The sequence below is a fragment of the Myotis yumanensis genome, unplaced genomic scaffold (genome assembly GCF_028538775.1).
Source record: "Myotis yumanensis isolate MYYU_CA2020_CCGP unplaced genomic scaffold, mMyoYum1.0.hap1 SCAF_4, whole genome shotgun sequence".
NCBI classification, from domain to species: domain Eukaryota; kingdom Metazoa; phylum Chordata; class Mammalia; order Chiroptera; family Vespertilionidae; genus Myotis; species Myotis yumanensis.
The window spans coordinates 110,148,803-110,175,012 of NW_027223755.1; the positions used below are offsets into that span (position 1 = coordinate 110,148,803).

The following is a 26,210-nucleotide window of genomic DNA, read 5'->3' on the forward strand; positions in this document are numbered from 1 at the left end:
GGACAGGACTGGCTGTACCAGGGTTTCCCAGTCCTGGCGCGAGCGACATTGGGCCTGCCCTGTGCACCTTGGGACGCATAGCAGCATCCCAGCCTCCCCCAGGCCAGGCTGAGGGGCTCCCCTAGTGTGACAGCCAGCGTGCCTGCAGACCTTGCCCCAGGGCCTCGCCTCCAGCAGAGAAACCCGCTCAGCCCACTCAGGATGTATCTCCTGGGCTGGGCCATCACAGCCCTGAACAGACTGGGCTTTGTTAGCAGGGGAGGGGAGGGCCAGTGTCTCACAGGGTCCCCTGTGGGGACTGGACGGGTGCTGTGCTCTCGGGATAGAACCGTTTCTCCCCTCCGCCTCCCAGCAGCCTCCCAGGAGGTTCGCCTGGAGTCACTCAGCTACCAGTGGCAGGGCCGGGCTTAGAGCGAGCCTGTGACCGGCACCCCCTGCTCCTGACCAAAGGGCGAGGCCGGCAGCACCACCTGGTCCCACCTGGTCGGACCCGCCCCAGGCCGCCAGGATCTGTCTCGCTGGGTCACCCAGGGTTCTGGCACATCTGTCGTTTGCCCTGGCACCAGTTTTGCTGGCCCGGAAACAGCACGCTGTGAACTCACACCGAGGACAGGACTCTGGTTTCTGCTGTGGGTCCCACGTGGGGCTGGCAAGGTGGAGCCTGGCTCCTGCCCGGAAGGAGGGAGGCCAGAAACCTGGGCGGTGCGGCGTGCTGATGTCTGTGCCGTCCCTGCGCCAGTGTCCGCCATGAGTGCCGCTGGGCTTCCCGTCCCAGCCTCGCCACCTCCCAGCCGCGACCTGGGGAAAGGCAGCTCACCGAGCCTCATTTCCTAATCTGAGAAGCGGGCCTCGTGGTCCCTGCCTCAGGGGGCCCTGAGGTCCGGTGGGGGCAGCGGCCGTGGCACAGGCAGCCGACCTGCCCTGTGGAGTGGAGGGGGAGCCACAGACGGCCATTTCCTGGGCAGTCTGGGCCCTGGCAGCCTAATTTCCAGCCCTGAGGCTCTGGCGGGCCCTGGGGGTAGGAACAGGACGGTGCGTCTCCCCATCTGGAGGGAGAGGAGTGCCGTCTGCCGGCCCCGAGCGCCTGGCACCGACTGTTCCAGGCCGGGGCCCTCAGTGCTTCCGAAGAGAAGGGCAGCAGGTGGCCCGCCAGCCGCCGTCTCACGTCTACAGGCACCTCCGGGGCAGTAAGCGGCACCTCCACTCCTGCTTCACGCTGTCTAAACAGAGCCTGTCAGGGTGTTGGAAAGGGGCTGCCCCCCTGGGTTCGCCCAAGGCTGGCAGGAGTCTCTCCCCCCTCCAGGCACAGCGATCGATGGGTTCAGAAGAGCCGCATTCTCAGGGCTTTTGCCGGGACGCTGTGGAGGAAGACCTATGAACCAGGAGGTTCTGTTTGATTCCTGGTCAGGGCTCGATGCCCACCCAGGCTTGGGCATGCAGGAGGCAGTCGATCAAGGGTTCTCTTTCATTGGTGCTCTTCCTCTTTCTCCCTCTCCCTTCCTCTCTAAAATCAATAAAATAAAATAAAAAAGGAGCTTCCAGCTGTGGCTGCTGAGCTGAGGGAGGAGCCGGGTGGCGGGGAGAGTGGCAGGTGGAGAGAACCTGTGTGAGAGGGACGTCCACACAGAAGGACGTAGAGTCAGCAGCTGGAGAAACCACCAGATCTGGGTGAGCCCCTGGGCTTTTATTACAAGAGCCCATGTGTCCCCCTCCCCCCTTTTCTTTGTTAATCCTCACCCGAGGATATTTGTTCCATTGAGTTTTAGAGAGTGGGAGGGAGGGGGAGAAAGATAGAGAGAGAAACATGGATGTGAGAAAGACACATCGATTGGCTGCCTCACACACATGCCCCGGCGGGTTGGGGACCAAACCTGCAACCAAGATACGTGCCTTTGACTGGAATCGAACCCAGGAACCTTCAGTCTGTGGGCCGATGCTCCAACCACTGATCCACACCAGCCATGGCCCATGCGTTAAATCAGTTCAGATGAACTTGTGGCCAAAGGAGCTAGATACGTGTTGCTCTACGTGCCCCACAGCAGCAGATGAGACAATAAGCATGAACGCCCGCAGGCCCTGCCATGCCCACTGGCAGCAAGAGGATGAGGCGGGGTCTTCCTTCCTCGCTTACTAGAATAGTAGCGATCCTGGGTACCTTTCTTTACCCCTCTGAGTCTCAACTTATTTACCTGGAAGATGAGAATTAAATGAGATGAGACTTATAAAGTTCTTGGCCTGGCGCCTGGCATGTGGTAAGAGCTTGATACAATACAACCACTGCTTGATAGCGAATGATAGTAGCGAGTGTGGTGACAGCAACCACTATACCAATAGTGTAAGTAGTCATAGCAGCAAACATGGCAATTACTAAGAGCTGCGACTCCAGCCTGCAGACGCCAGGCTTTCCCCAGGCCCTCCCTCCCCAGCCCCGGCAGTGCTGCCCGGCCAGAGAGGCTCCAAGGTGCCACCTGGGATCCTGAGTCGGAGGCCAAGGCCCCAGGTGTTAGGCCAGCAGCTGGGCCGGGCCCTGGGCGCCAGGCTGTGGCCAGCGCTCCTCCCCGCGCCAGCGGTGACAGGCCGGCAGCGCCAGCCGTCACTCCTGCCAGATCCATTCTCCTTCGGTAACAGCTCCCTGACCTCTGTGTGGGGAGCCGCAAAGGTTGCCATATTTAGCAATCAAAACTACAGGATGTGAGCAGTTACATTTGAATTTCAGGAAAACCAGTGAGTTATTAGTATAATATATCCCAAATATTAAATAGACATATTTCTACTAAAAAATGAACTCGTGGTTTACCTGACATTCATATTTCACTTGGCTGCCTGTATTTTATCCGCACCCGTGACTCCCTGGGGCCAGCGGGCCTCAGGTGTGGGCAGGTCTGAGCGATTCAAGCAGCCTCTGCAGCTGGCCGCACCGGTGGCCAAAGGCAGGCATGTGACCAGCAGCGGCCAGTGAGAGGCAGCCTGGAGCGGTGGCTGCTGGGGAGAAGGCGCTCTCCCAACTGCTGGCACCCTTGGCGTGGCCTGTGGGCTGCACTGTGAGCACAGCCTCTGGAAAGCAGAGACCGGGCAGTCTCTGGAGCTGCTGGAGCCGAGCCAGCTGCGTGGTCCCCTCCCCTGCTCTGTCCTTATAACCCTCGCGATGACTTGGGTGGTATTAAAGAAGTCCCCAGGCCGCTGCTTCGGGGACAGCTGGAAAGGGACTTCAAAGGCCACCTGCTGGGGGCCTCTCCTTGGCCAGGCCCTGCTCTCCGGCCGCAGGATGTCCTTCCGCTCCCGAGATGTGTCCGATGCTTCCACTGCCCCATCCGACGAAGAACACAGCTCCACGCGGTGTTTTCTACTTTTATTTTCTAGAATAAAACACGTGCCACCTGGCAGCCAGCCCAACCCCCGCCTGATGCTCTCCTGCTCTGCACAGCCACTGCCCTCACCGATCCCACCCCGGAGGCCAGCCACCGGGAAGGAAAGGCTGCAGGTTCTGGGGGTGGCCCGGCTCTCGAGCAGATGCCGACTGGTTGGAGGGAAGCGCCGGCCCCCGGGGAAGGTGTCCTCGGGTCTCTGGAGCCTGGCTCCAGGTTGGGGATGCGCAGAAACCAACTGAGCACACAATTCCCCACTCCCGACAGCACCGAAAGCCTATGGCGCCCTCAGCCTGGGGCTGGGACTGCTGGTCTCTCTGCAAGAGACAGACTCGACCGGACACCTGTCGGCCCTTTGGAGAGGGCACGATGGAATGAGGCCTTGGGCCCTGGTCTCGGCTCCTCAGGTCCGAGTTCTTGGGCTTCCCAGGGTGGGCAGGGGCAGGGGCAGGAGCAGGGGCAGGGGCAGGGGCAGGGGCAGGGGCAAGGCCTAGATGGCATCACCCTCACTGTCAGACTCAATGACGTCCAGTGGCTGCAGACGCAGGGAGTCATAGTTGGGGGGCGGGGTGCCCGGGATGGGCAGGGTCTGCTCATCGGGGTAGGCCCCAGGGTTGGCCGTGTCAGGCTGGAAGGCAAAGTTGGTGTGAGCCTCCACCAGCTCGGCCACGGTGGGCGGGGGGCCGGCATAGCGAGCCTGGGCCCGCCTCTGCCGCAGGCTCTTGCAGAAGGCCACCAGCCTGATGACGGTGATCCACAGGAAGTCGATGACGATCTCCGCGAACTCGATGAGGCACAGCACCGAGCCCCCCATCCAGAAGCCAAACTGGCCGCCCAGATTCGAGAGCAGCCAGACGATCTGTGGGGGGCAAGGGGCTGAGAGCCTAGCGGAGGGGGACAGGCCACAAGGCCCTGCCTGGACCCCAGCCTCCTGAGTCCTGTGAGCTGGGCGGTGACTGGGAAGGGGCAGGGGGACCATCTCAGCCCAGGGAAACAAGTGCTTAGAGACCTTCCTTCCTAACGCCTCTGTGGGCGGGGGACCCTCCTGACCAGCAGGGTGCAGGGCAGAGGGGTCAGGAGCCCAAACTCACGTTATTAGCTGCTGACTCCTCAATGGTACGATAGTTGAATTCTTGGAAGTAGATGTTGAGTTTGACAATTCCCTTCCTGCAGGAGGCAACAAGGACTGGTGCCCTTTCCCGGACACACACACACACACACACACCCGCCCAGCCCTCCGCTGCTTGAGCTTGGCACAGGCCAGTCCCATGAGTGGCCCCTCTGAGCCCGAGTCACAAAAGGCATCTCTGCCCAGCGCCCATCCTGTGGGCCCATTTCTGAACCAGCTTCCTAAGGGATACTCTGGCCCAAGATAGCCCCTGAGACCTCCCCTCTCCCACCCCCAGGGCGGCCCAGCCCACATACAGGAGATGCTGCAGAGAGTCCGCCCTAACCCTTGCCCCTGTTAGGAAACCTGGGGCAGAGAAGGGTGGCCAAATGGGCTCCGCCCTTACACCCGGTGGCCCTTGGAAAGGCTGAGCTTGCCCACGTCCAGCCCTTACTTTTCTGAACAATTTTTACTCCTCCTTGGAGGGTTAGCTCCAGCACCACCCCCCTATACAGACCTCCCTTATCTCTCCTGGCAGATGGAGGCTCCTTCCCACTGTGCTCCCACAGGGAGAAGCTCTGCTCGCATCAGTCTGTCCTCTAGATTCAGGTTTCCTGATATATGCACCTCGTGTCTTTTCTGTGCTCAGTGCATGTTTGTGTTGTATGAATGGAAAGATGGGTGGATGGATGGAGGATGGGTGAGTGGAATAATGGAAGGATGGATGATGGATGATGGATGGATGGGAGGATGGATGGAAGGATGAATGGATGGATGGATTGGTAGATGGGTAGAAGACTGGAAGGATGGAGGATGGATGGATGTATGGATGGATGGGTGGGTGGGTAGAAGACTGGAAGGATGGAGAATGGATGGATGGATGGATGGAAGGATGGATGGATGGATGGATGGATGGGTGGGTAGGAGTGTGGATGGATGGGTGGATGGAAGGATGGATGGAAGGATGGATGGATGGATGGATGGATGGATGGATGGATGGATGGAAGGATGGATGGATGGAAGGATGGATGGATGGATGGATGGAAGGATGGATGGATGGAAGGATGGATGGTTGGAAGGATGGATGGATGGATGGATGGAAGGATGGAAGGATGGATGGATGGATGGATGGATGGATGGAAGGATGGATGGATGGAAGGATGGATGGAAGGATGGATGGATGGATGGATGGATGGGTAGAAGACTGGAAGGATGGAGGGTGGATAGATGGATGGATGCGTGGATGGGTGTATGAACAGGTGGCAGAAGGAGGAACAGGCTCTCCTTTGAGAGTGGTCCACTCTGAGGCCCCTTGGCTGGCTCTCTCACTCCCAATGCTGCCTCCTCCAGGCTTACTCCCAGGTCTGAGCAGTGTGAGAAGGGGTCTGAGGAGCTGCCCTGTGTCCAGACCCCTCTCCTGAGGCCCTTTTCTGCCTACCCAGCCCTGCCCATATGCCAGGCTTACCTGCTCAAGGTGATATTGGTACTTTGGTCCCGCTCCTGAGACAAGACATGGAAAATCCAGTCCTGCAACCCAAGGAAGCAGCTGAAAAAAATGGGGCCTGCAGCACTCCCTCCCAACGAGGGGCCCTGCTTCCTGTGGCGGGGGGGGGGGGGGGGGGGGGGGGGGGGCGGCGGCACCGCTGCACCTGCTGAAGCTCCCTGGGGACATGCGTTGGGTCAGGGAGAGCGGGGAGGGAGGGAATAGTGCGCGATGTGGCTGCTGTTGTGGGGAGGAGGCACTCAGGTCTCCAGACTCTTCCCCCAGAGGCTCAGCCATCCTCTGCCGGCCTTGCCCACCTCTGGCCCCGGCACTTGCTGCCCCTCTGCCCGGTCCTGCTTCCCGGCCCTGCCCAGGGCTGGCTCAGCTTCATCCTCTGCTCCATCACCTTTTTAGGGAGCCCTTCCCTGACCGCCATCTAAAGAGGCTTTCCCCATCTCTCTCATCATCCGGCTTCCTGGCTACAATCATCACCCTACTCTGCATGGTCTTATTTTTGTGGGCTGACCCTCTGGCCAGAATGCAAGCACTGCAAGGACACAGGACTCTGTCGTGGCTCACTGCACAGTGGCTGGGAGTGGAAGAAAGGGGGGGAGGGGAGAAGAAGCTCCCTCTCCAAAGCTCCAAGCAGCCTGCAGGCCCCACCCTCTCACCTCAGAGGCCTCAGAAGGCCAGTCGGCCATGGAGATGGTCATCTTGTACTGGGTGTCACTGGAAGAGAGAAGGCATCCCCGTGGCTGTCCCGCCCGCAGCACCCGCACTGCCCTGCCCGCCGTGGACACACCTGCATCGCACTCACTTGCAGGACTCCTTGCACATCCGGATGCAGGTCTCCCTCTGGCCCAGGCTCTGGCGCAGCTGCGAGTAGCAGTAGACTGAGCAGGGAGAGGGCGGACTCTGAGCGGCCTTCCCGCTACTCTCCTCTCCCCTGGGAGCCCCGGGCTGCCCTCTACCCTCTGGGCCCTGGGCCTAAGGTCTGGGACTGGGGGGAGGCCTCTCCTCAGGGAGCAGGGGCAGGGCAGCTCCCTCTGCGATCACCTCACTCCCGTGGGGCCAGGGTGCAGGGCTGTGTAGAGGGACACAAGTCTCCCCGCTTGTTCCCACACTGCACTGGCTTCAAGAGGTGGTGGGACTCTGCCTGCCGTCGGCTCCCCCTTTGGTGTTGGGACCCTGGGCCATAAGGATCCAGTTCAGGGCTGGGCTCCTCCTCTCCTGCGGCCTCAGCTTTCAGACCTGGGAGCCCCCCCCCCCCCCCCCCCCCGCCTCCTCGCCCACACCCCACAGAGAGCCCAGGGAGCTGCCCTGACAGGACAGTGCTGAGGCTGGCGCACATGGAGGCAGGAACCAGTGCGCTAGCGCAGACCGAGCGCAGGCTGCTGTGCCAACACGCTGGCTGCTGGCACCACAGGACACAACACACCACTGCCCTTCACACGTGCGTGGGGAACACGAATAGCACACGTGTGCATGCGCCACAGTGGCACGCCAGGCTCACACGTGTGAGGGTGTGTATGTGGCACAGATAGCACACAGACGGCGTCGCTCCCAACACAGTCAAGTGTAGGAGCCGTGGGCGAAGTACGGAGGGGAGCGGTGGCCCGGGAGGGGTGCTGGGCAGGGGCTGAGCAAGCCGGGTACACTGGGTCCTGCTGAGGGCATGGACCTGCGCCTCCCTGGCATCAGAGCCTTTGTGGACAGGGCCCAGAGGGCTCGGTGCCCATGGCTGGGCCCACTCACCCCAGTCGGGGAACTCCTGGTTGTTGCAGAACTTCTGCCCCCGGGGCAGGGGGTACAGGTAGTGGCCGCAGCTGCAGTTCTGGATCATGTGGTCTTGGAAGCACGAACGAATACAGGCCTGGGGAGGGGACAGGAGGCTGCGATGACCAGTGGTGTCCCCACTGCAGCCCGCGGGACGGGCCCGGGGAGCTGGGAGTCAGGGGAGGCGTCCCCCCTGCGAAGTGGTGGTGAGGTGGCCGAGCTGCAGAGGGATGGGGCCACTCCCCGAGGTGCTGGGCCCAGAGCACAGGGGACCAGCGGCTGCTCCACATGCGGATGCTGACACTTGGCTGCAGCTCTTGTTACAGGCCCAGCGGCCTTCCGAGCCCTTTACACAGGCGGCCCAGGAGCAGGAGCAGCTCTGAGGGGACGGCGGGCTGCCTCCTGCGCTGGGGGACCGCTCAGGGGTGGCCAGCTGAGAGGGCGGGGAGCCTGGGCTGCCAGGCCCGGCGGGATGTGAAGACTCTCCAGGGTCGGCGCATTCCACCCATTGGCATCCCCTCAGAGACCCGCTGTGTCTGCAGCAGCGATTCCCGCCCTCGGAGCCTCGGTTTACTTGTGGGTGAAGCAGGGTGGCAGTCACCTGTGGGCTGAGGGGGAGGGCCGGGCCTGGCCTACTCCCTGGTCTGGAGCAGGAAATGGGGGGCAGGCGGTGAGCAGCCTGGGGGAGGAGCAGGGTGGTGAGGGGCTCTGGCTTTGGGAAGCAGGTGGTGTCTCCAGCCCCATGACGGAGCTGGGGTTGGCACAGGTGCCCGGGGTCTTTGCCAAGGTCTCTGGCCAGAGGTGCTATTGCATTGAAAGGAGCAAGAGGTTTCCTGGAAAGAGGTCTCGTGGGCGGAGCTAATGCCTCCGTGGCCTCCTACACTCTCCCTGTCTCCCGGGGGCTGCCCCTGCTGAGGGGACCAAGCCTGCTGGGCCGAGTGTGGGATGGAGGGGGCCAGCTGCACGGGCAGGCGGGCAGGTGGCCACGGGGGAGGTCAGCTTCCTGTGAGCACGCCAAAGGGAAGACCACCCCTGCTTGGAGCGCTCAGACATGGAGGCGGCACTGGGCTTCCCCCTTGCTGTGCCTCAGTTTCCTTATCTGCCAGGGCAGACTGGGCAGGGAGAGGAAGTGTCGGCCAGTGGTTACTTTTGTCACCTTTGCAAAGATTGAGTCTGTCCCCTTCACTGGGATGGGCTGGGGTCAGCCTCCTGGGCTGCAGCACGGGGGTTTAGGCCAGAGGCGGAGAGGGGCTCGCCGGTAAACTGACGAGACGTGGACTCACTCCAGCCTGAGGCTCTTAATTATCGCCGCTGCACTGGGGTTGTTGGGTGGATTAAGTGATCGAACATGGGAAGTACTTGGCAGAGTGTCGCCTAGCACACGATCAGCCTGCTATTAGCACTTAATTCACAGTGATAATAACTAAATAGCATATATAATAATTAACAACTGCTGTTAGTGTATTATTCCCTCTTGGGTGTTGAAAGAATCAAATGATGACGTAACACATGCAAAACCTTAGCTCATACACACACGGGTTCTGCTTAGGGCCCCAGAGTGAGACCCTTACAACCCAGGGCATCCCCACGGGCACCCTGCTTGCCGAGGGGGATGGCAGGGGGGCAACCTGGTGAGAACCCGGGGACTGGACAGGCTCTACAGCCCCAAGTATCACTACATCCACAGAACCACCCAACGTGCCACAAACCCCAGCACAGCCGGCCCTGCCAGGCCAGCCAGCCCAGCGGTCCCAGAGCCTTAGGCCTCGGGCCGGGTGACCGGACGGCCCAGGGCCAGGAGGCAGTGCCGCCGCTACCTGGATGGAGTAGGTGGTGTTGTAGTCACTGTAGAGGTTGCGGATGGGGACGTCGGAGCCGTTCACTGTGCACTGGCTGTAGGGCTTGCCCTTTCGCTCCAGCTTGTCCTGAGTCAGAGAGGTTGTTCGTGGGGACCCTGCTCAGCCCAGGAGGCCCCTGCACCTGCCTGCCACTCAGCAGGTGGCTCTCAGGCTCTGCAAGGGCTTGGAGAGCTGTGGCCCAGCAGCTGCCGGCAGTGCTGTCTTCCCCAGAGCGAGGCTGCCCTGGGGCCGAGCTGAGGGCAAGCAGGGGGGACCGCGAGGGAAGGCCAGGCTGGAAGAGGCCCCGGGAGTGGGGGCTAGGCGGGCGGGCTGCCACCCTCACCCCTCAGGCACCCCTGGGGCCGCGGCCGTACCACCAGCACCCCGATGGATGTCTCCGTCCCCGACATGGCGTAGATGCCCTCCTCTTTGACGAAGGGGTACGACCTTTGCTCGTGGAGCAGCAGCCGGGCGCCGGCCGTGGACGTGAGGAAGGGCACATAGTCCTCCTGGCCCAGGTCCAGGATCAGCTTCAGGCCTGTGGGGGAGGGGCCGAGGGCTGCTGCAGGGAGCCCGCCACCCACATGTCCATGCCCCCCAGCAAGGGGGCCTCCCCGGCCTGCCCAGGAGGCCGGCTCCGCTTTGTGAAAGTCCAGCCTCCTGTCTTCTCTAGGCCCATCCTAGTCCCCGCTGCCGTTCTCTCCTCCTGGGCTCCTCTTGCTCCCCCACCCACATGGCAGGCCGACCGAGGGCACCGCGGCTCCACCTCGCCTCACAGTCAGCCCGGCTCAGCCCCGTGCTCCTTCCTGGTGCCAGGCCTTCGGAATGCTGTGTCTCCCCCGCCCCCGCCCCTAGAAGACCCGCTCTCCCTGCAGGTCTCAGCCCAGGTCACTTCCTCCAGCCTTCATGGGAACATGGGATCCCACGGGCCAGGGCCGGAGCGCTTCCCATTTAGCCCTTATTCTGCTCATTAGCAAAATGGAAGTGGTGTGGCTGCCCCAGGGGTCACGGCGTGGGGTAGGGAACTGCCGGCGGAGCCCCTTGACCGGCCCACGTCCCCCCCTCTCCCCAGGAGGCCACTCTTCCTCAGGCCCCAGCTGCCTGCCCAGATCCTGCCCTTCAACGCTTGATGGCCACCTGGTCTTTCGGCCCCGCACGGTGGGAGGGTAAAGCCTCATGGGTCTGGCCCGGAGGAGCCTAGACTTACCGAACTCCACTCCGGGGTTGGACGAGGGGAGCGCTCGCTCGGCCATGCCCCAGTTGAAGATGAAGCAGTTGCCGTATTCAGGGTGGAAGAGGGAGGTGAAGTTCCTGAAAGAAACAGCAGCAGCTGGAGCGCAGCCCGCCCGGTGCCCGGTGCCCGGTGCCCGGTGCCCGGTGCCCGCCCGGCTGCTGTGCAGGCTGGCAGCCCAGGGCCCAGGCAGGGAGCGAGCGGCAGGCTGTCCCGCAGCCCCGGTGCCGAGCACAGCGAAGAGACACCCGGATGCCCTCGGAAAGAGGGGAGGGGAGTCTCGGGTGGACTTAGGCTTAGCCATGAGCGAGGAGCGTCCTTCACGCTTTCACCTCTCGCCCTGGAGGGAGCCGGCCCTGCAACACCTTGATTTCAGACCTCTGGCCTCCCCCCTGAAGAAATAAATTCTGTCGTTTAAGTCACTCTCCAGAGAGGTGGACTGGACACCTGGGCCATTCGGATAAAGAGGGAAGTGGGTGGAGCCGGGGGGCCAGGCGGGCTGTGGGTCAGCAGGGGCCAGGCGGGGCTGTGGGTCAGCAGGGGCCAGGCGGGCTGTGGGTCAGTAGGGGCCAGGCGGGCTGTGGGTCAGCAGGGGCCAGGCTGGCTGTGGGTCAGCAGGGGTCCGTGTGGGCTGTGGGTCAGCAGGGGCCAGGTGGGCTGTGGGTCAGCAGGGGCCAGGCGGGCTGTGGGTCAGCAGGGGTCCGTGTGGGCTGTGGGTCAGCAGGGGCCAGGTGGGCTGTGGGTCAGCAGGGGCCAGGCGGGCTGTGGGTCAGCAGGGGCCAGGCGGGGCTGTGGGTCAGCAGGGGCCAGGCGGGCTGTGGGTCAGTAGGGGCCAGGCGGGCTGTGGGTCAGTAGGGGCCAGGCGGGCTGTGGGTCAGCAGGGGCCAGGCGGGCTGTGGGTCAGTAGGGGCCAGGCGGGCTGTGGGTCAGCAGGGGCCAGGCGGGCTGTGGGTCAGCAGGGGCCAGGCTGGCTGTGGGTCAGCAGGGGCCAGGCGGGCTGTGGGTCAGCAGGGGTCCGTGTGGGCTGTGGGTCAGCAGGGGCCAGGTGGGCTGTGGGTCAGCAGGGGCCAGGCGGGCTGTGGGTCAGCAGGGGTCCGTGTGGGGCTGTGGAAGGAAAGAGCCCCCCACAACCAGACAGGACCCTCCACGGTCCTGTGTCAGGTCAGAGAGCTTCCTACGGAAATAATCCGACAAGAAATGTTCCCGTAAAGGTGCTCACGGAGTAGAGACAGAGTCACACGGTTCCAAAGGGTTTTGTGAAACATGTCTTTGCTATGGAACATTTCAAACATAAGAAAGTACAGAGACGCAGCCCACCCAGCGTCACAGTCGGCACCTGGCGGCTCACCTCCCGTCTGCCCGCCCCTCTCCCTCCACGTGACCCTGGAGCAGACCTCAGACATCACACTGCTATTTGTAAGCATTTCACATGCATCTCTAAAAGAAGGAACTAAAAGTCAATGCTACGATCATGTTAAAAACAACTAACAAAAATTTCTTCACATTACGAAATATTCAGTTCAAAGCCCCAGTTGTCTCATAAATGTCTCATACATTTTGTTTCTCAGTTTATTTAAATTGGGATCCACATGATGTTAACGTGATTGGCTGATACGAGTTTAAGTCTCTCTTTGAAAAAAAAATACACACACATATATGTTAATTGGCCTTAGAGAGAGAGGAAAGGAGAGGGAGAAAGAAAAACATCCATCAAACCCCCACCGGGCACGTGCCCTGACCAAACAGTGACCTCCCGGTGCAGCGACCACGCTCAGTCACCGGAGCCACCGCTATGGCTTTTAAGTGTCTCCTAACCTTGCCTTGCAATGCAGCTGTGCCGAGGGCCTGGTGGGGCCGGCCCTAGCGGAGGGCGTGACCCAGCTGGGCGGCTTCGCACCCTGAGCCAGGCTCCGGCCGGCACAGGCTGAAAGCCAGGCTTTGCCCAGCCCCACTGAGCAGGACCGAGCGTCTGTACCACTGGCCACAGACAGACGTCAACCTACGAAACCCAGGCTGTGGGGCTGAGCGAGGAAATAACCCAGTTTCTCCAACAAACCAGGGGTGAGAGAAGGAGAGGGAGCGGCCGCCGGGAGGGACACTGGGAAGAGGCCCAGGTGGGGCTGCAGCTGGAGCCTGACCCAAAGCAGCGAACGAAGAAAGAGGCATGGCGTTCGCGGGGTGAGCACCACTGACAACCGATGGTATTGAGGAATTATTGACGATTTGCTTCCGGGTGGGACAATGGTATTGTGGTTCGGTTACAGAGCCACCCTGAAGGCTAGACGCAGCCTGCGGTGCGCAGGGGGCGGGCGGGCCGGGCTCACTGGGGTCTGGGTGGCGGCCAGGCGAACTCCCATACTCCTCCGGTCCTCCTGCACCTCCTCCGTCTCCACAGAGGGTAGAAATAGCTTTACAAAGGTCTTTGGATGCTCTCATAGTTCTTTCTTATTTTATTCAAAGCAGGAGGGGCTGGGCTCGGGGCATCCGATGCCCGGAGGGTCACCTGAAGTGCGTGGTCCCATCTTCCGTTCCACACAGACACCCCCACCGCCCGCCTCCTCACAGCAGGCACCCAAGTCCCAAACCACGTCCACCGCGGACCCGCTTGCTGCAGCCGCCCCCCGCTGCACACGTGCCGTGAGGAGTGTCGTGTCTGTCTTGGCAAAGAAAGAACCTGGGGGCTGAGAGCCCGCCAGGAGCCAGCCTGCCTGAATTCATGCCCGCTCTGCCCCTGCCTGGCTGGGAGCGTGGGGAAGGCGCCTCACATCCGTGCCCGCGCTCCCCGCAGCCGGGGTAACGCAGCACCCACCCCAGGACCGAGGCGAGGCCGGATGCCGAGCATACTGCCGACGGCAGGGTCAGACACTCGGTAAATATTTGTTAGCATCGGAAACTGGCACACGTGATAGGGCATCCACAGAGATAAGCGGGCATGGTCGCCACCTAACGCCCTGGGAGGGGGCTGGGGGGTGGGTCAGGGAAGGTGAAGTCCGAGATGGGAGGCTCAACCTGGGCGTGGAAAGGGCGCCCAGGAGGGAGCCCAGCAAGGCGAAGGCCTGGAGGGCACACACAGCATTGGGCGGGCACTGTGCAGTCTGCTTCCTGCGTGGGCTCAGGGCTGTGCCACCGGAGAGGAACGGCGGTGCAAACCAGCTACAGCGGGCACTGCTCCGGAGGGCAGCCCCGCCCAGGGGCGCAGGCACACACTGCTGTTCCCAGCACAGCATCTCGGACATCCGCAGCTGGTCCTCTCCGCCCGGGCTGCGCTCCCGGTCTCCCCGCACCTGCTTGCCGACCATTTGCTGGTTGATACCCTTCCCAGAGAGGCGGCTCCTAATACTGGCCACCTCCAGCCGCAGACACAGTGGCTCTTTCCGAGCCTTTCCTGGGACAGGCCAGGCGTGCAGACAGACATCACAGGCCCCCAGGGCACCAGGAGATAGAGAATCCTGGCAGGAAGCAGTAAAACCACGCCGAGCCAGGGGTGGGGGTCAGGGGTCAGGGCAGGCTTCCCAGGGCGGAAGCTAGCTGGCCAATCCCTGATGTTGCAGCGGCGGTAGGATAACAACAGACTAATGATGGTGATGATGACCATCTATGCCAGGTCTCTCTCCAGTGAAAGGAACAGGGTCCTGAGAGCAGTGCTGGTTCCAGGCCCTGGCACCTCGTAGGGCAGACAGTAAGGAGCATAAACAGTGAATAGACACATGAACACTGGACAGGGCATGGCAAAGGGCGGAGAGAGTTTCCGTGGGCACAGAGGGTCTGTAATGAAACTGACAAGTCCAGTGATGCAGTCACCTCAGGGTGGTCTGACCATACATGCCTAGCTGGGCGCGTCCTGGTGGTGGTCACGCCCCGACACATGGCTTCTTTAGTGGAAGGTTTGCTTTGCCTGAAGCAAGCCCTGCCCACTGCTCCCGCGCACCCAGTGAGCACACCTGTGACAGACCCTCAGAGGAGCCACATCGTCTCCTTGACCATCCTGCCTTCCTCCCACCCCGTCCATGCCATCGTCCTCACGTTCCCGCCTTCATTCCAAATGCATCAGAGAAGCTGCCAGCTGCCCCTGTGCAGAGCATCTGAGCTCTTCCCAGCATTGCGGGCAGTTTGGCTCCAACAAACAAAAATTCTCTTGGGGTTTGGACGTTCTTACATGGACACGCCCAGTGACCAAAGCTGGACGAACCTGAGCGGAGGATGAATAACTTGGCCCAAATGCACACGAGCCCCACTGGGGGAATACGCCACCCACAGGCGCACACCAAGAACCGGCCAACCTGCCTCCGGGAGGGCTCCCGGGAGCACAGGTCCCCCCCCGCCCCGCCCCCACCAGGGCGGCCTGTGACTCGCCTCCACCGCACGCCGTGGGGCCGTGGGGCAGCCTGACCGCGTGAGGGCCCCTGGCGTGATGTGCCGAGGGCGCCTCGCCTGGTGTCTTCTTCCCCAACCCCCTCACCTCACAGACGCAGGGGAGCGCTGTGACCTGGCGCTCCGGTCACAGTCCTCCACCAGGACATCTGAGAAGCCGCCCGCAGCCCAGAGAGCACGGAGCGGAGCGGAGTGTGGCCTCGGGTGGAATTCGGGAACAGAAAAAGGCACCAGGAAAACCCAGCAAAATCGGAACAAAACGCTGTGTTTAGCTAGTAGCACCGCGCCGATGTCGGTTTCCCGGTTGTGACCAGTGACCGTGCTGTGTCAGACTGCGGCGGTGGAGGAAGCGGGTGAGGAGGGGAACTGACTGTCTACAAACTTGGCAACTCTCCTATGAATCCAGAACGATTCCGCAATAAACAGGTGACCTGAGATGCTTGGCTAATTCTTTCCAGGCGCCGCCAAGACGCGTGGCCTGAGACCCCGAGCGCAGGCCCTGGGTGCGGCAGCTGGGAGCTGCGGGGGCCGGCGGCCTCGCTCACCTGTAGCTGCAGGGCTCAGCCCCGAACAGGCAGGCCAGGATCAGCTGCTCGCCCGAGTAGCCCATCTTCATCAGCTCCAGGGTTGGCACCTGGGAGAAGATGTTGGTGGCCTGCAAGGTGTACCACTCTGTCACGGCCTGGGTGGCGCTGATGAATTTTCGGAAGGTGCACACGGTCCCGTTGCGGCAGCACTGCGGAGACCGAGGGTTCCTGTGGGTGCAGGGCTGCGGGCCGGCCCATCGCTGCCCCAAGGGCATGGGCCGAGAGTGCCCCGCCGGCTGTCCCTGCCCGGGCCGCATCCTGGGCCCCGGGCTGCCCCTCATCCACGGCTGCTCCGCCACAAGGACTTACACAGCCTCCACCTGCATGGCGCCTTCAGCTCGAGTGAACACACACACACCCACACCCTTACATGCACACACACAGGCACACACACACACCGGGATAGGCGCCACTTTCTGACATTCCAGCCACATGATGCCATGGTCACAACTATGCACACACATATCCCTGCTACCCCGCTCACATACGTGAGTTCCTGTGCAGACAGACACTCACGCCCTCTGACCCCCTGGCTCCTTTCCCAGCCCAGCCTGGGCTCCCAGAGACAGCGCGGAGCGGGGCCCACGAAGACCCTGGGCTGCCCCTGGGCTGAGGAGGGGCTGGCCTCTCAGCCTGAGCCTGGTGAGGCCCTCTGCTCGCCTCATCCCATGGCCGCCCTCCTCCTGACCCCGACACCGGAGGGCCTTCCATGCGGGGCCAGCCCTTCAGGCCGGCTGCGCGTGGCCTCAGCGGCTGCGCGTGGCCTCCGAGCCCCCCTGGGGAGTAATCCTCCCACTCACTCAGGCCAGGCGCCGCCTCAGGCTTTACTTTATGATCCCATTCAGTTTTCACAGCAACCCCACCACCATGAAGAACCCGCAGCCCAGAGAGGTTAATAAGGTGTGGCAGCAGCAGACCTCACCTACAGTGTATGTGTGCACACATGCAACACACACACACACACACACACACACACACACACTGGTACGGCCACCAGGGACACGCCTGCCTTGCCGATGAGGACATGGACACGGGCAGCCAGGCCACTGACCGAAAGCAGCTGGGCACTGTGTTCAAGCTGGCAGCGGGCCCTGCGAGCTTCGTGCTAGGTGCTGGTTTGTGTGGAGATGTGGGCGAGCCCTGGCCATGTGGTGGCACGGGAGGCAGTGGCCTCTCTCTGGGGAGTGTGTGCCCCGGCCTGGGTCCCCAAGCTTTAGGGGTATTATCAGAACCACCAGGGAGCTTGTTGATGTACGACTCCCGGGCTCTGTGCCAGAGCGACCAGTCAGATTCTGCAGAGTGGGGCCCGGGGTCGCACGGCACAGGCCTCGGGGCAGCTCCAGGCAGTGCAGGCGCCTCCCCGTGCAGCGGTGCTCCCGAGTCCGCTGTATGCACGGCTGCGGTCTCACACCTGCCTAATGTTTATGTCCCTGTCTCTCTGTTGTTGTTAATCCTTACCCACAGATATTTTCCCACTGATTTTTAGAGTGGAAGGGAGAGGGAGAGACAGAGAGAGAGAAACATTGATGTGAGAGAGACACATCGATTGGCTGCCTCCTGCATGCGCCCTGGCCAGGGCTGGGAATTGAGCCTGCAACCAAGGTGTGTGCCCTTGACCAGAATCGAACCTGGGATCCTTCAGTCCGAGGGCTGATGCTCTCTCTATCTACTGAGCCAAACCAGCTAGGGCTGTACCCCTATCTATTGGTAATAAGACTGAATTCGTCCTTCAGGAAGCCACCCCTCCCCTCTTGCTCCTGATGCATGTGGTCTGGCCAGGAGAGCCCACCTCCAGCCCACGTGATTGGTTTGGGGCTGAGCATGTGACCTGATGATCAGGCCCAGGACTTTTGCCGTGGTCACTGGAAAGGAGGGGTATTCTGGGGAGAGTGCTGAGCTGGGGGATGTGTGTCTGGCATGGTCTCGGCCCTCAAGTGGAGAGAGCCGACCAGAGAGTGAAGTCAACTGAGAACAGTGCAGGTGACTGCTATCAGGGTGTACACCTGAAACTTATGTACTGTTATTGAGCAATGTCACCCCAATAAATTCAACAAAACATGGTGAACCAAGACAAAACCCTGGTGACAGCATCTGAACACCTGGATCCAACCACCCCTGAACCCAATGTACCTGTGGGCTTCCTAGTACGTGAGCCAGTGAATCAGTTTCGCTTAAGCTAGTTTGAGCTGGGCCACTTGCATCCAAGATGCCTTGACTAACACACCAGCTATTTCTATGTTTAAAACAGCTTGGCGAACGCACAGAACAGGCTCCGCCTCTCCCCCAGCAAGGCCCCGGCTATTAGAGGAAAGAACGCCCACCAACCTCCCTGGGTAGGGCCCTTGGTGGACGTGGGCCTGGGCCCACTTACCAGCCTCATGGCTACTTTGCACTGCTGGGCATTGCAGGCCCTCCCGGGTGCTGGGCTGCCGCTTGCCGAGACATTGTGATTGTCTGCAAAGAGGTCGAGGACCACAGGGTGGTGGGGGTTCCGCTCGTCAATAAGGACCAGGGGCGTATGGTTCCAGAGGGTGAAGTTCAGGGCCCTGGTGGCGTTGGAAAGGGGTTGCTCGGGAGCCACGATCCTCTCCAGGACGGCTTCCATCAGTTGATCCAGGTCCTTCAGCAAATGCTTGACTTTAGAATTCCTGGGTGGGGAGAGGACTGGTCAGGGGAGCGGGGCAGCAGGAACAGCCACTGTAGCCCGGGACCCCCTCGTGCTCCAGCACAGCTGCCACCGTGTGCGAGAATGCCTTGCCCAAGCACGCACTTCTCCACCCACCTGCCCATGCATGTGCCCACTCACCCCTGTATGCGTGCACCGAGTATTTAGTGAGCACCTACTACGCGCCAGGCACTGTGAAGGTGCAGAGGACAACGCAGATCTGAGGCTGTGGGAGTTGCTGTGACTCTTCCAGCTCACCCACTGACACGGACGCTGCCTGCCCCTGGCCGTGAACTGGCCCCTGGGGCCCGCAGGAGGGGCTTGGGAAGGTGGAAGGTGCGCCGTGGCGGCGAGGGCTGCTGCTACCGCCTCGCTGTCCCCCGCTGCTGTCGAGCTGGGTGGGTCCTGGCCTGGACTGTGGTTCAAATCCACTTACTATCTGGGTGGCCTTGGGCAAATGAACCTCTCTGAGGCGCTGTTCTCTCATCTACAAACTCGGGGAAACAATATTAATCACAGAGGCTGCTGGGAGGAGCAGGGAGTGAGGCTCATGAAGCACTCGGGACAGAGCCTGGACGGAGGCTGTGTTATGTAATCACCCAGGGTCCTCCCCTATGACTACAAAGGGGTTTCCTGTAACTGCAGATGCAACCGGCGTGTGCACCCCCTTCGAGGACCTGCTTGTGGAGGAGAGTGCTCTCCGTGACTCAGCCGCGCCGGCCCTTCTTTCAGGTCTCTGAATGCACCAAACTCCGTCTCACGCTGGCCCCTGGCACATGCTGTGCCCTCCACTCGAGTGCTCTCCGCGCCCGACCAGGTTGGCTAACTGTACTCATTCCTCAGGGCATTTTTCTCTGACTGACCCGCCGCCTCTCCTCAACCCTGGCTAGGGTGGGTCCCCTTGTGTGTCCCCCTCATGGGCCTTGCCATCAAGTGCTTAAACGGTGGCAGCTCTGGATCAGATCAGGCCCGAGTTCAAATGCCACCGTTGCCCACTGTGTGTCTCTGGACAGGCTCCCTGACCTCTCTGAGTCTCCATTTCCTGGCCCGTAACTTGGGGCTCTGACAGGAGTGACCCTCGCAGTCGTGTGGATTAGAATTACATGAGTTACCCAAGAACACTCAACACACTGCCTGGCATTTCACAAGCCCTCGATGCACGGCTGCTGTACATATATATATATATTTTTATCATCACTTTATAATTATTGAACTATTATGATTAATTTAATATTTCAGGAAAAAAAGATTGATGTCTGTTTTTTTTGGTAGGCTGTGAAGAAGGCAGGGACTCCTAATCACTGATGTATTCCCAGTGCCCATAGCAGTGCCTGGCACATAGTAGGTGCGCTAAACACACATACTGAAGCAATCAGTAGGCACTGGTGTGCCTGAAGACAGGGACTGCTAGATACTTCCCAGGCTCTCTTTAAGCCTAGGATGTTTATGAATATTGACTCTTACTTGCTGCAAAGGGATGAAAGCAAATAGGGAAAGAAAGAAAGAAGGGAAGGAAAAGGAAAGCTGGGAGGAAGCGGGGAGGAGGGGGAGAAAAAGGCACAGGGAGGCGGCCTAGCGCTCCAGGGACCACCTACTGGAAGGGGCTGGCATTGCAGATGGTGACGGCGGGGAAGTCCATGGTCTTGAAGCCCACGGAGAGCGAGACGCTGACCTCCCAGCTCAGGTAGGTCCTGATGAAGACGCCCCACTGCCAGAAGACGATGGAGGCGAAGAGCAGCGTGAGCACGAACCACATGGCCTTCTTCTTGGGCCCCTCGCAGATGATGCGCTTGGGGCCGTGGGTGTTGGTGTTGTCGCAGTACCACACCAGCAGCTCCTTGTAGGTGTAGCCGGGGCCCTTCTGCAGCCGGTGCAGGCACTTGACCAGGTACTTCTTCACCTGCATCGTGGCACCTGCAGAGACACGCAGGCCGTGCAGCTAGGACACCCGCCTCGCGCCGAGGACGTCCCGGCTTGGCCACAGCACCCAACCCATGGGAGACGGGCAGCCCAGGTTGCATATGCACTCCTCCCCCCACTCCCTCCCTCCCTCCCTCCCCTTTTCCTTCCTTTTTGCCATCTCTCATCATCCATCCACTCCTCCATCCAACCAAAAAGCATTTATTGAGTGCCTACTGTATGCCAGGCACTGGATTAGTCCCTTTGGACTCACTACTGAGCAAACGAACACATTTCTGCCCTCCGGGAGTTTCCAGCCTAGCAGCCAAGTCACTTAAACCCGCAGCCTCGGGCTCACTGTCTGTAAAAGGGGGGTGGCGGAGCCTAGTTTAGAGGCCTCCCGAGAGGGTGAAGTAGGGGATCCCTGAAGAGTGCTCAGCACAGGGCCTGGCGCAGGCTAAGTGCTCCGTGTGGTTAGCTACCATCACGACAAGCTGTTAGCAAGTGGGGCGAACGCTGAGGAAATAGTCCATCAGAAATGCCTGGTTACAGGATGCGATCAGGATGCGGAGCCTGAGTTCTGAGCTCCCAGAGGCAGGAAGGGTGGCGGTTAAGAACCAGGACCCTGGCCCTGGCCGGTTTGGTTCAGTGGCTGGGGCCGACCAAAGGGTTGCAGGTTCGATTCCTTGGTTGCGGGTTCCATCCCCGTCCCACTTGGGGCTTGTGTGGGAGGCAACGAATCTCTCTCTCTCTCTCTCTCTCTCTCTCTCTCCTCCCTCTTCCACTCTCTCCAAAAATCAATGGGGGGGGGGGGGGGGGGGAATCCTCAGGTGAGGATTACGAGAATGAAGACTCTAGAGCTGAAATGTCTGGCTTTGAATTTAGCTCTGCCACTTTCCAGCTGTGACTTTGAGTAAATCATTGCTCAGTGCCTCAGTTGCCTCATCTGTACAATGGGAACAATAATATCCTCTACCTCAGAGGCTTGTTGTGCAGACAATGAAATACGGAATGTGGATCACTGTCTGGCTCCTGTCAGCTGCTGTTATTACAGCTGCTCACACACCCCAGGCTGAGGGTACCTGGAGGAGGTCACAGCAAGGTTCCCTGGGGAAGCAGAGTCAGAGGGGAGGGGACAGCAGGAGCAAAGGAGCCTGGAAGGGGAGCAGGGCCCTGTGGGCCAGCTAAGGATTTGGGTTTCAATCCCAAGAGAGCTGAACCTTTGGAGGCGTGATGCCCTCAAATCTGCCGTCTGAACAGCGCGCTGGGCTGCCTGCGGACAGGGTTGGAAGCGGGGGGGCGGGGGGGGGGGGGTCCGAGCAGGGTGCGGGCACGGGTGGCTGAGGACTGCCTGACCTTCTGATTGTTTCCCAGCTGCGTGGGGAGGCTGCTTCTTAGGGAGATTAACCAAGACCTGGGAGCAGGCAGGGGGAGCTTGTGTCCTCCTCCTCCTCCTCCTCCTCCTCCTCCTCCTCCTCCCCGGTACCGATACCGAGGGGCACCTGCGGCAGGAGCACCTGGGCCCCTCGCCCAGCTGGCTGCAGGCCGCCTCCTCATGAAGCCTTCAACTCCCTGGCTGAAATGCCCCTCGCCCTCCTCTGAGAGCCCCTGAGGTTGGGGCATGGCGGTGGGCAGCCAGGTGCCTGCTCCAGCATCCTCTCCCCTTGCTCTGGCGTCCCCGCAGGTGAACTGCCCCTCCCCCAGCCAAAGCTGGGTGAGTGGCCAGATTGACGTCCACCCCAGCTTGGACCCCTGGGACTCACTTCCGTGACTTTATGCTGGAATAACTGCGGAAGGGACTCCCTTCCAGCTAAGATGACTACGTCGGTGGTACTTGGCACCGCCTGTGGGGAGACGACCCTAGAGTAAAGCGAACACACAGGAGCCACAGGATGGAGAGAGATTTCTGACACCATTTAACACCTGGATCCAGCCATTCCATCAGATATGGGAACCAATACATTTTCTCTCTTGCTTTTGCTGATCCAAATTGGGTGTCTGTCATTTGCAACTATTAGAATCTTAAGGAAAAAGAAATTCCCCTTTTCTACCCTGTGACAGCTTCTGCCCCCGAGGCTCCTCTGATGCCCACTCCTCCACGTTCACGAAGCCACTCCGTCAGGCCCTCCGCACCCTGTAAGCCCCCGCCGATGGCCCCGCTTAACCAGGAGCCTCAGGCTCACGGCTCATCAGGCAACAGCATCTGGTTAGAATGAACAACATGCTGTTTTCCTTGGGTCTATTTTTAATGGGATCTTCTGTTTATGACGAGATACACTATGTAAAAAACAAGCACAATATTCAGTAACCAATAGCAGAGCAGACAGCAAAGACGGCGACAATGACAGGCACGCAGAAGCCGGTAGCGGCCGGGCTGGTCTCCTAACTGGTTTGGCCCCTGGGAGAGGAGCTAAGTAAGAATCAATAAATGCTACAAGGCCAGCTTTCACCTCCAAGGTGACAGATGGTCTGTGTTTGGAGTGTATACACAGCTTGTGCAGAGAGTTGTTTAAATCTGTTTACAGCTTAAACCGACCCAAAGCCGCTCAGTGGAGATGGAGTCCCTTAACCCGAGGCAGGGAGAGCGGAGGCCGCGTGCCCGAACCGTCCCAGAGGGATGCCGACATCCCGGCCCGCGCGGCCAGCGTTTCTGGCAGCAAGTTCAGAAACGGTGAATGGTGTGTGCGCCCGTTTCCGTTTTCTTCTAAGAGAAAACGTCCACTCACTGTCAGAGACAAAGGTCCCTGAGATTGGACTCAGCCCCTGGCGGAAGGGAGCTGGGAAGCCGCGGGTGTCACCAGCGATTCTGACCACACGCACCTGAGGGCTATTCATTAGGTCAGATCTGAGCCTCCGGACGACAGGTTGCATGTGGACTGCCAGGAGCTGCACTGGGTTTGCAAAAGCTCCGCCTCTCGCCCCCCCACCCCCCGCCCCGTATTAAAAAATCCCCTTTTGCCCCGGCTGGTGGCTCAGTTCGTTGGAGCGTGTCCTGTGCACCAAAAAGGCTATGGGTCCCATTCCCCGTTGGGGCATCTACGAGAGGCAACCGATCAATGTTCCTCTCTCACAGCAATGTTTCTTCCTCCCCCTTCCTCTCTCTAAAATCAATAAAAACATATCGTTGGATGAGGATTTTTTAAAAATCCCTTTTTAAAATAACAGCTTTATTAAAATGTAATTCACATATCATAGAATTCATCCATTTAAAGCGTAGAATTCAGTGGATTTTGGTATATCCACAGAATTGTTCAACCATCAATCACCACAACAAGTTTTAAACCATTTTTGTCTTCCCCCAAAAGAAACTCTATCCCTCCCTCCACCCTCCCCAACCCCAGGCAGCCACTAATGTATTTTCTGTTTCTGTAGATTCACCCATTCTGGACATTTCATATGAATGCAACCATATATTCTGTAGCCCTTTGTGAGTGGTTTCTTCCACTTCTCATAATGTTTTCAAGGCTCACCCAGGTTGTAGCCTGTAGCAGCGTTTTTTAACTGTCAAATAATATTCCCTATTATGGATAGGTCACATTTTATTTATCCATTCATCAAGTAGTGGACAGCTGGCCGTTATGCTACTATAAACATATGTGTTCAAGTTTTGGTGTGGACATGTTTTCATTTCTCTTGGGTCTATACCCCAGAGTGGACATGCCCCCTGGATCAGACGGGAGTCTCTCTCTGCCTAACCTTTCACAGAGCTTCCACAAGTGCATGAGGGTTCCAATTCCTCCACCTCTTCTTCCAGCTTTGCCATTGGCCATTAAAAAAGTTACTACAGCCATCCCAGTGGGTGTGAAGTGGTGCTTGTTCTGTTCTTTATTTGCATTTTTCTGATGACTCATGTTGTTGACCATCTTTTCATGTGTTATTGGCCAATATAGTCATTAAAGGGCCAATAAATCTTAGGAGAAATATGTATGCTGATCCTTTGCTCATGTACTTTAATTGGTCTCTTTGTCTTTTTTATTGCTAAGTTCTAAGAGTTATTTATATTTTCCATAGAAGTTCCTTATCAGATGTAGGATTTGCAAAAATGTTCTATTCTGTGGGTTATCTTTTCACTTTCTTGACAGTGTCCTTTGAAGCACAAAACTTTTTATATTTGATGAAAATCAATTTGTCTATGTTTCTTTTGTTGCTTGTGCTTTGATACTGTTTTAAGAATCGATTGCCTAATCCAAAGTCATAAAGACTTATTCCTATTATCTAATCTAAGAGTTTTAAGATTTTAGCTCTTATATTTAGGTCTTTGGTCCAGTTCGAATTAATTTTTGTATGTGGTGTGAGGTAGGGGTTCAACTTCAGTATTTTGCATGCAGATATCCACTTGTCCTAACACCAAGACTATTCTTTCCCCACGTAATTGTTTTGGCACCCTTAGTGGTTATTTTTTAAAATTATGTATATTAAAGAAAACCTAAATAAATGGCAAGATACACCACATTCATGGGTCAGCAGCCTCAATATTGTTAACATGTCAATTAACCCCAAATTAATGAATCTTAATCAAAATCCCAGCAGACTTTTTGCAGAAATCAATAAGCTGATTCTAAAATTCATATGGAAAAGCAAAATAACTAAAATAGAAAAAAAAACACACTTTGGAAAAGAAGAACAAAGTTGAAAGACATATACCATCCGAATCAAGACTTACTATAAGTTGTAATAATCAGAGCATGTGATATTGGTGTAATGATAGACCTATTGGTCAATGGAATAGGAAAGAGGGTCCAGAACGAGGTGCCAAGGTAATTAAATGTAGGAAGGACAGTCTTTTCAACAAGATGCTGAAACAAATGGATGCCATAGAAGAAAAGGTGAAATTCAACCCCTACCCCACACTATATACAAACATTAACTTAAAATGGATCAGAGACTGAAACACAAGAGCTTAAATTGTGGGCCACCTCGAAGGAGTACAGGGGAAATCTGTGCATGTTGGGGTGGGCAGCGCTGTTGAAAGCAGGTCACCAAATCATGAATCAGAAAAGGGACTTCAAAAATACAACTAAAAGACAAAATGGACATCATCCAGAACCAAAGGAAGGCTGGCTGAGTGAAAATTCTACAACTAGAAGGAAAGAGAAAAGCACACTGAGACTCAGAGGAGGTGTGGAAGTAAAGTGCAGAGGTACTGAGGCGCACGCAGAAAGGGCTGGCAACGGAGGACGCCGGTGTCTTTTTCAATCGGGAGGGAGTCACAAGTTCCCGACGGCTCTGAACTCCAGTTCTGGATGAGTCTCTGGGGACCCAGACCCATACGGGGAGAAATTGGACTGTCTGGCAGCAGGCAGAACTCGAGGGCGGCTTTCTCTCAGAGGTGCCTGCAGCGATTACCGCGGGACACTGAGACGAGACACTGAGACCCGGGGGCCTCTTAGGGCAGGGCTGTGGATCAGCCATAGCTGTTTGCTCCACCCTGTTGATTTCCTGAGACGGTGCCCTACCCAAGCTGCTAGCAGAGGCTTTTGCATATGAATGGGCTGGCCCTTTGCAATCTGAAAATTACCTAACAAACTGCAGCTGGGTCAGAGAGACCCAGAACATCCAAAAGAAGGCCCAAGGCCCCACCGCAGCTTGCATTGCTTCACAGCTGGGCCTCATCTGGGCACCTCCAAACCCCAAACAAAGAAGAGGAATCTGCAGATCTCTCCATAACTCCTGCTGGGTAGTCTCAGGCAGAGGCTAGATTAGCACCTCCTTAGAGATCCAAGAGCCAGTGTACCCAGTGGTCAGAGTGGGACCAACCAGATTACAACTCCTCAGATCCATAAGGGACACACTCAGGGGGCAGACTCAGTGAGCACCAAAGCCCCACTGAAGCAAGTCTTGCCCCAGAAGGGTGTCTCCTGCACAGAAGTTCTCCCACCGTAGACAC

General features: G+C 58.6%; 1 protein-coding gene across 2 annotated transcripts in view; it reads right to left on the reverse strand.

Annotated features, from left to right (window-relative positions):
• Positions 1 to 3,334: 3,334 nt before the first annotated feature.
• SCNN1B (sodium channel epithelial 1 subunit beta) overlaps positions 3,335 to 26,210 on the reverse strand; it is a 54,138-nt gene continuing 31,262 nt past the window's right edge. For both annotated transcript variants that reach the window (XM_070413681.1, XM_070413680.1), the window contains 12 exons: positions 20,020 to 20,338; positions 18,131 to 18,407; positions 15,718 to 15,908; positions 10,778 to 10,881; positions 9,945 to 10,108; positions 9,550 to 9,657; positions 7,712 to 7,829; positions 6,774 to 6,849; positions 6,628 to 6,685; positions 5,939 to 6,000; positions 4,457 to 4,532; positions 3,335 to 4,224 (listed from right to left, as the gene is read on the reverse strand). In XM_070413681.1, coding sequence (XP_070269782.1) covers positions 3,856 to 4,224; positions 4,457 to 4,532; positions 5,939 to 6,000; positions 6,628 to 6,685; positions 6,774 to 6,849; positions 7,712 to 7,829; positions 9,550 to 9,657; positions 9,945 to 10,108; positions 10,778 to 10,881; positions 15,718 to 15,908; positions 18,131 to 18,407; positions 20,020 to 20,330 — 1,914 coding nt within the window. In that variant the 5' untranslated portion in view covers positions 20,331 to 20,338 and the 3' untranslated portion in view covers positions 3,335 to 3,855. The remainder of the gene's footprint in view (positions 4,225 to 4,456; positions 4,533 to 5,938; positions 6,001 to 6,627; positions 6,686 to 6,773; positions 6,850 to 7,711; positions 7,830 to 9,549; positions 9,658 to 9,944; positions 10,109 to 10,777; positions 10,882 to 15,717; positions 15,909 to 18,130; positions 18,408 to 20,019; positions 20,339 to 26,210) is intronic.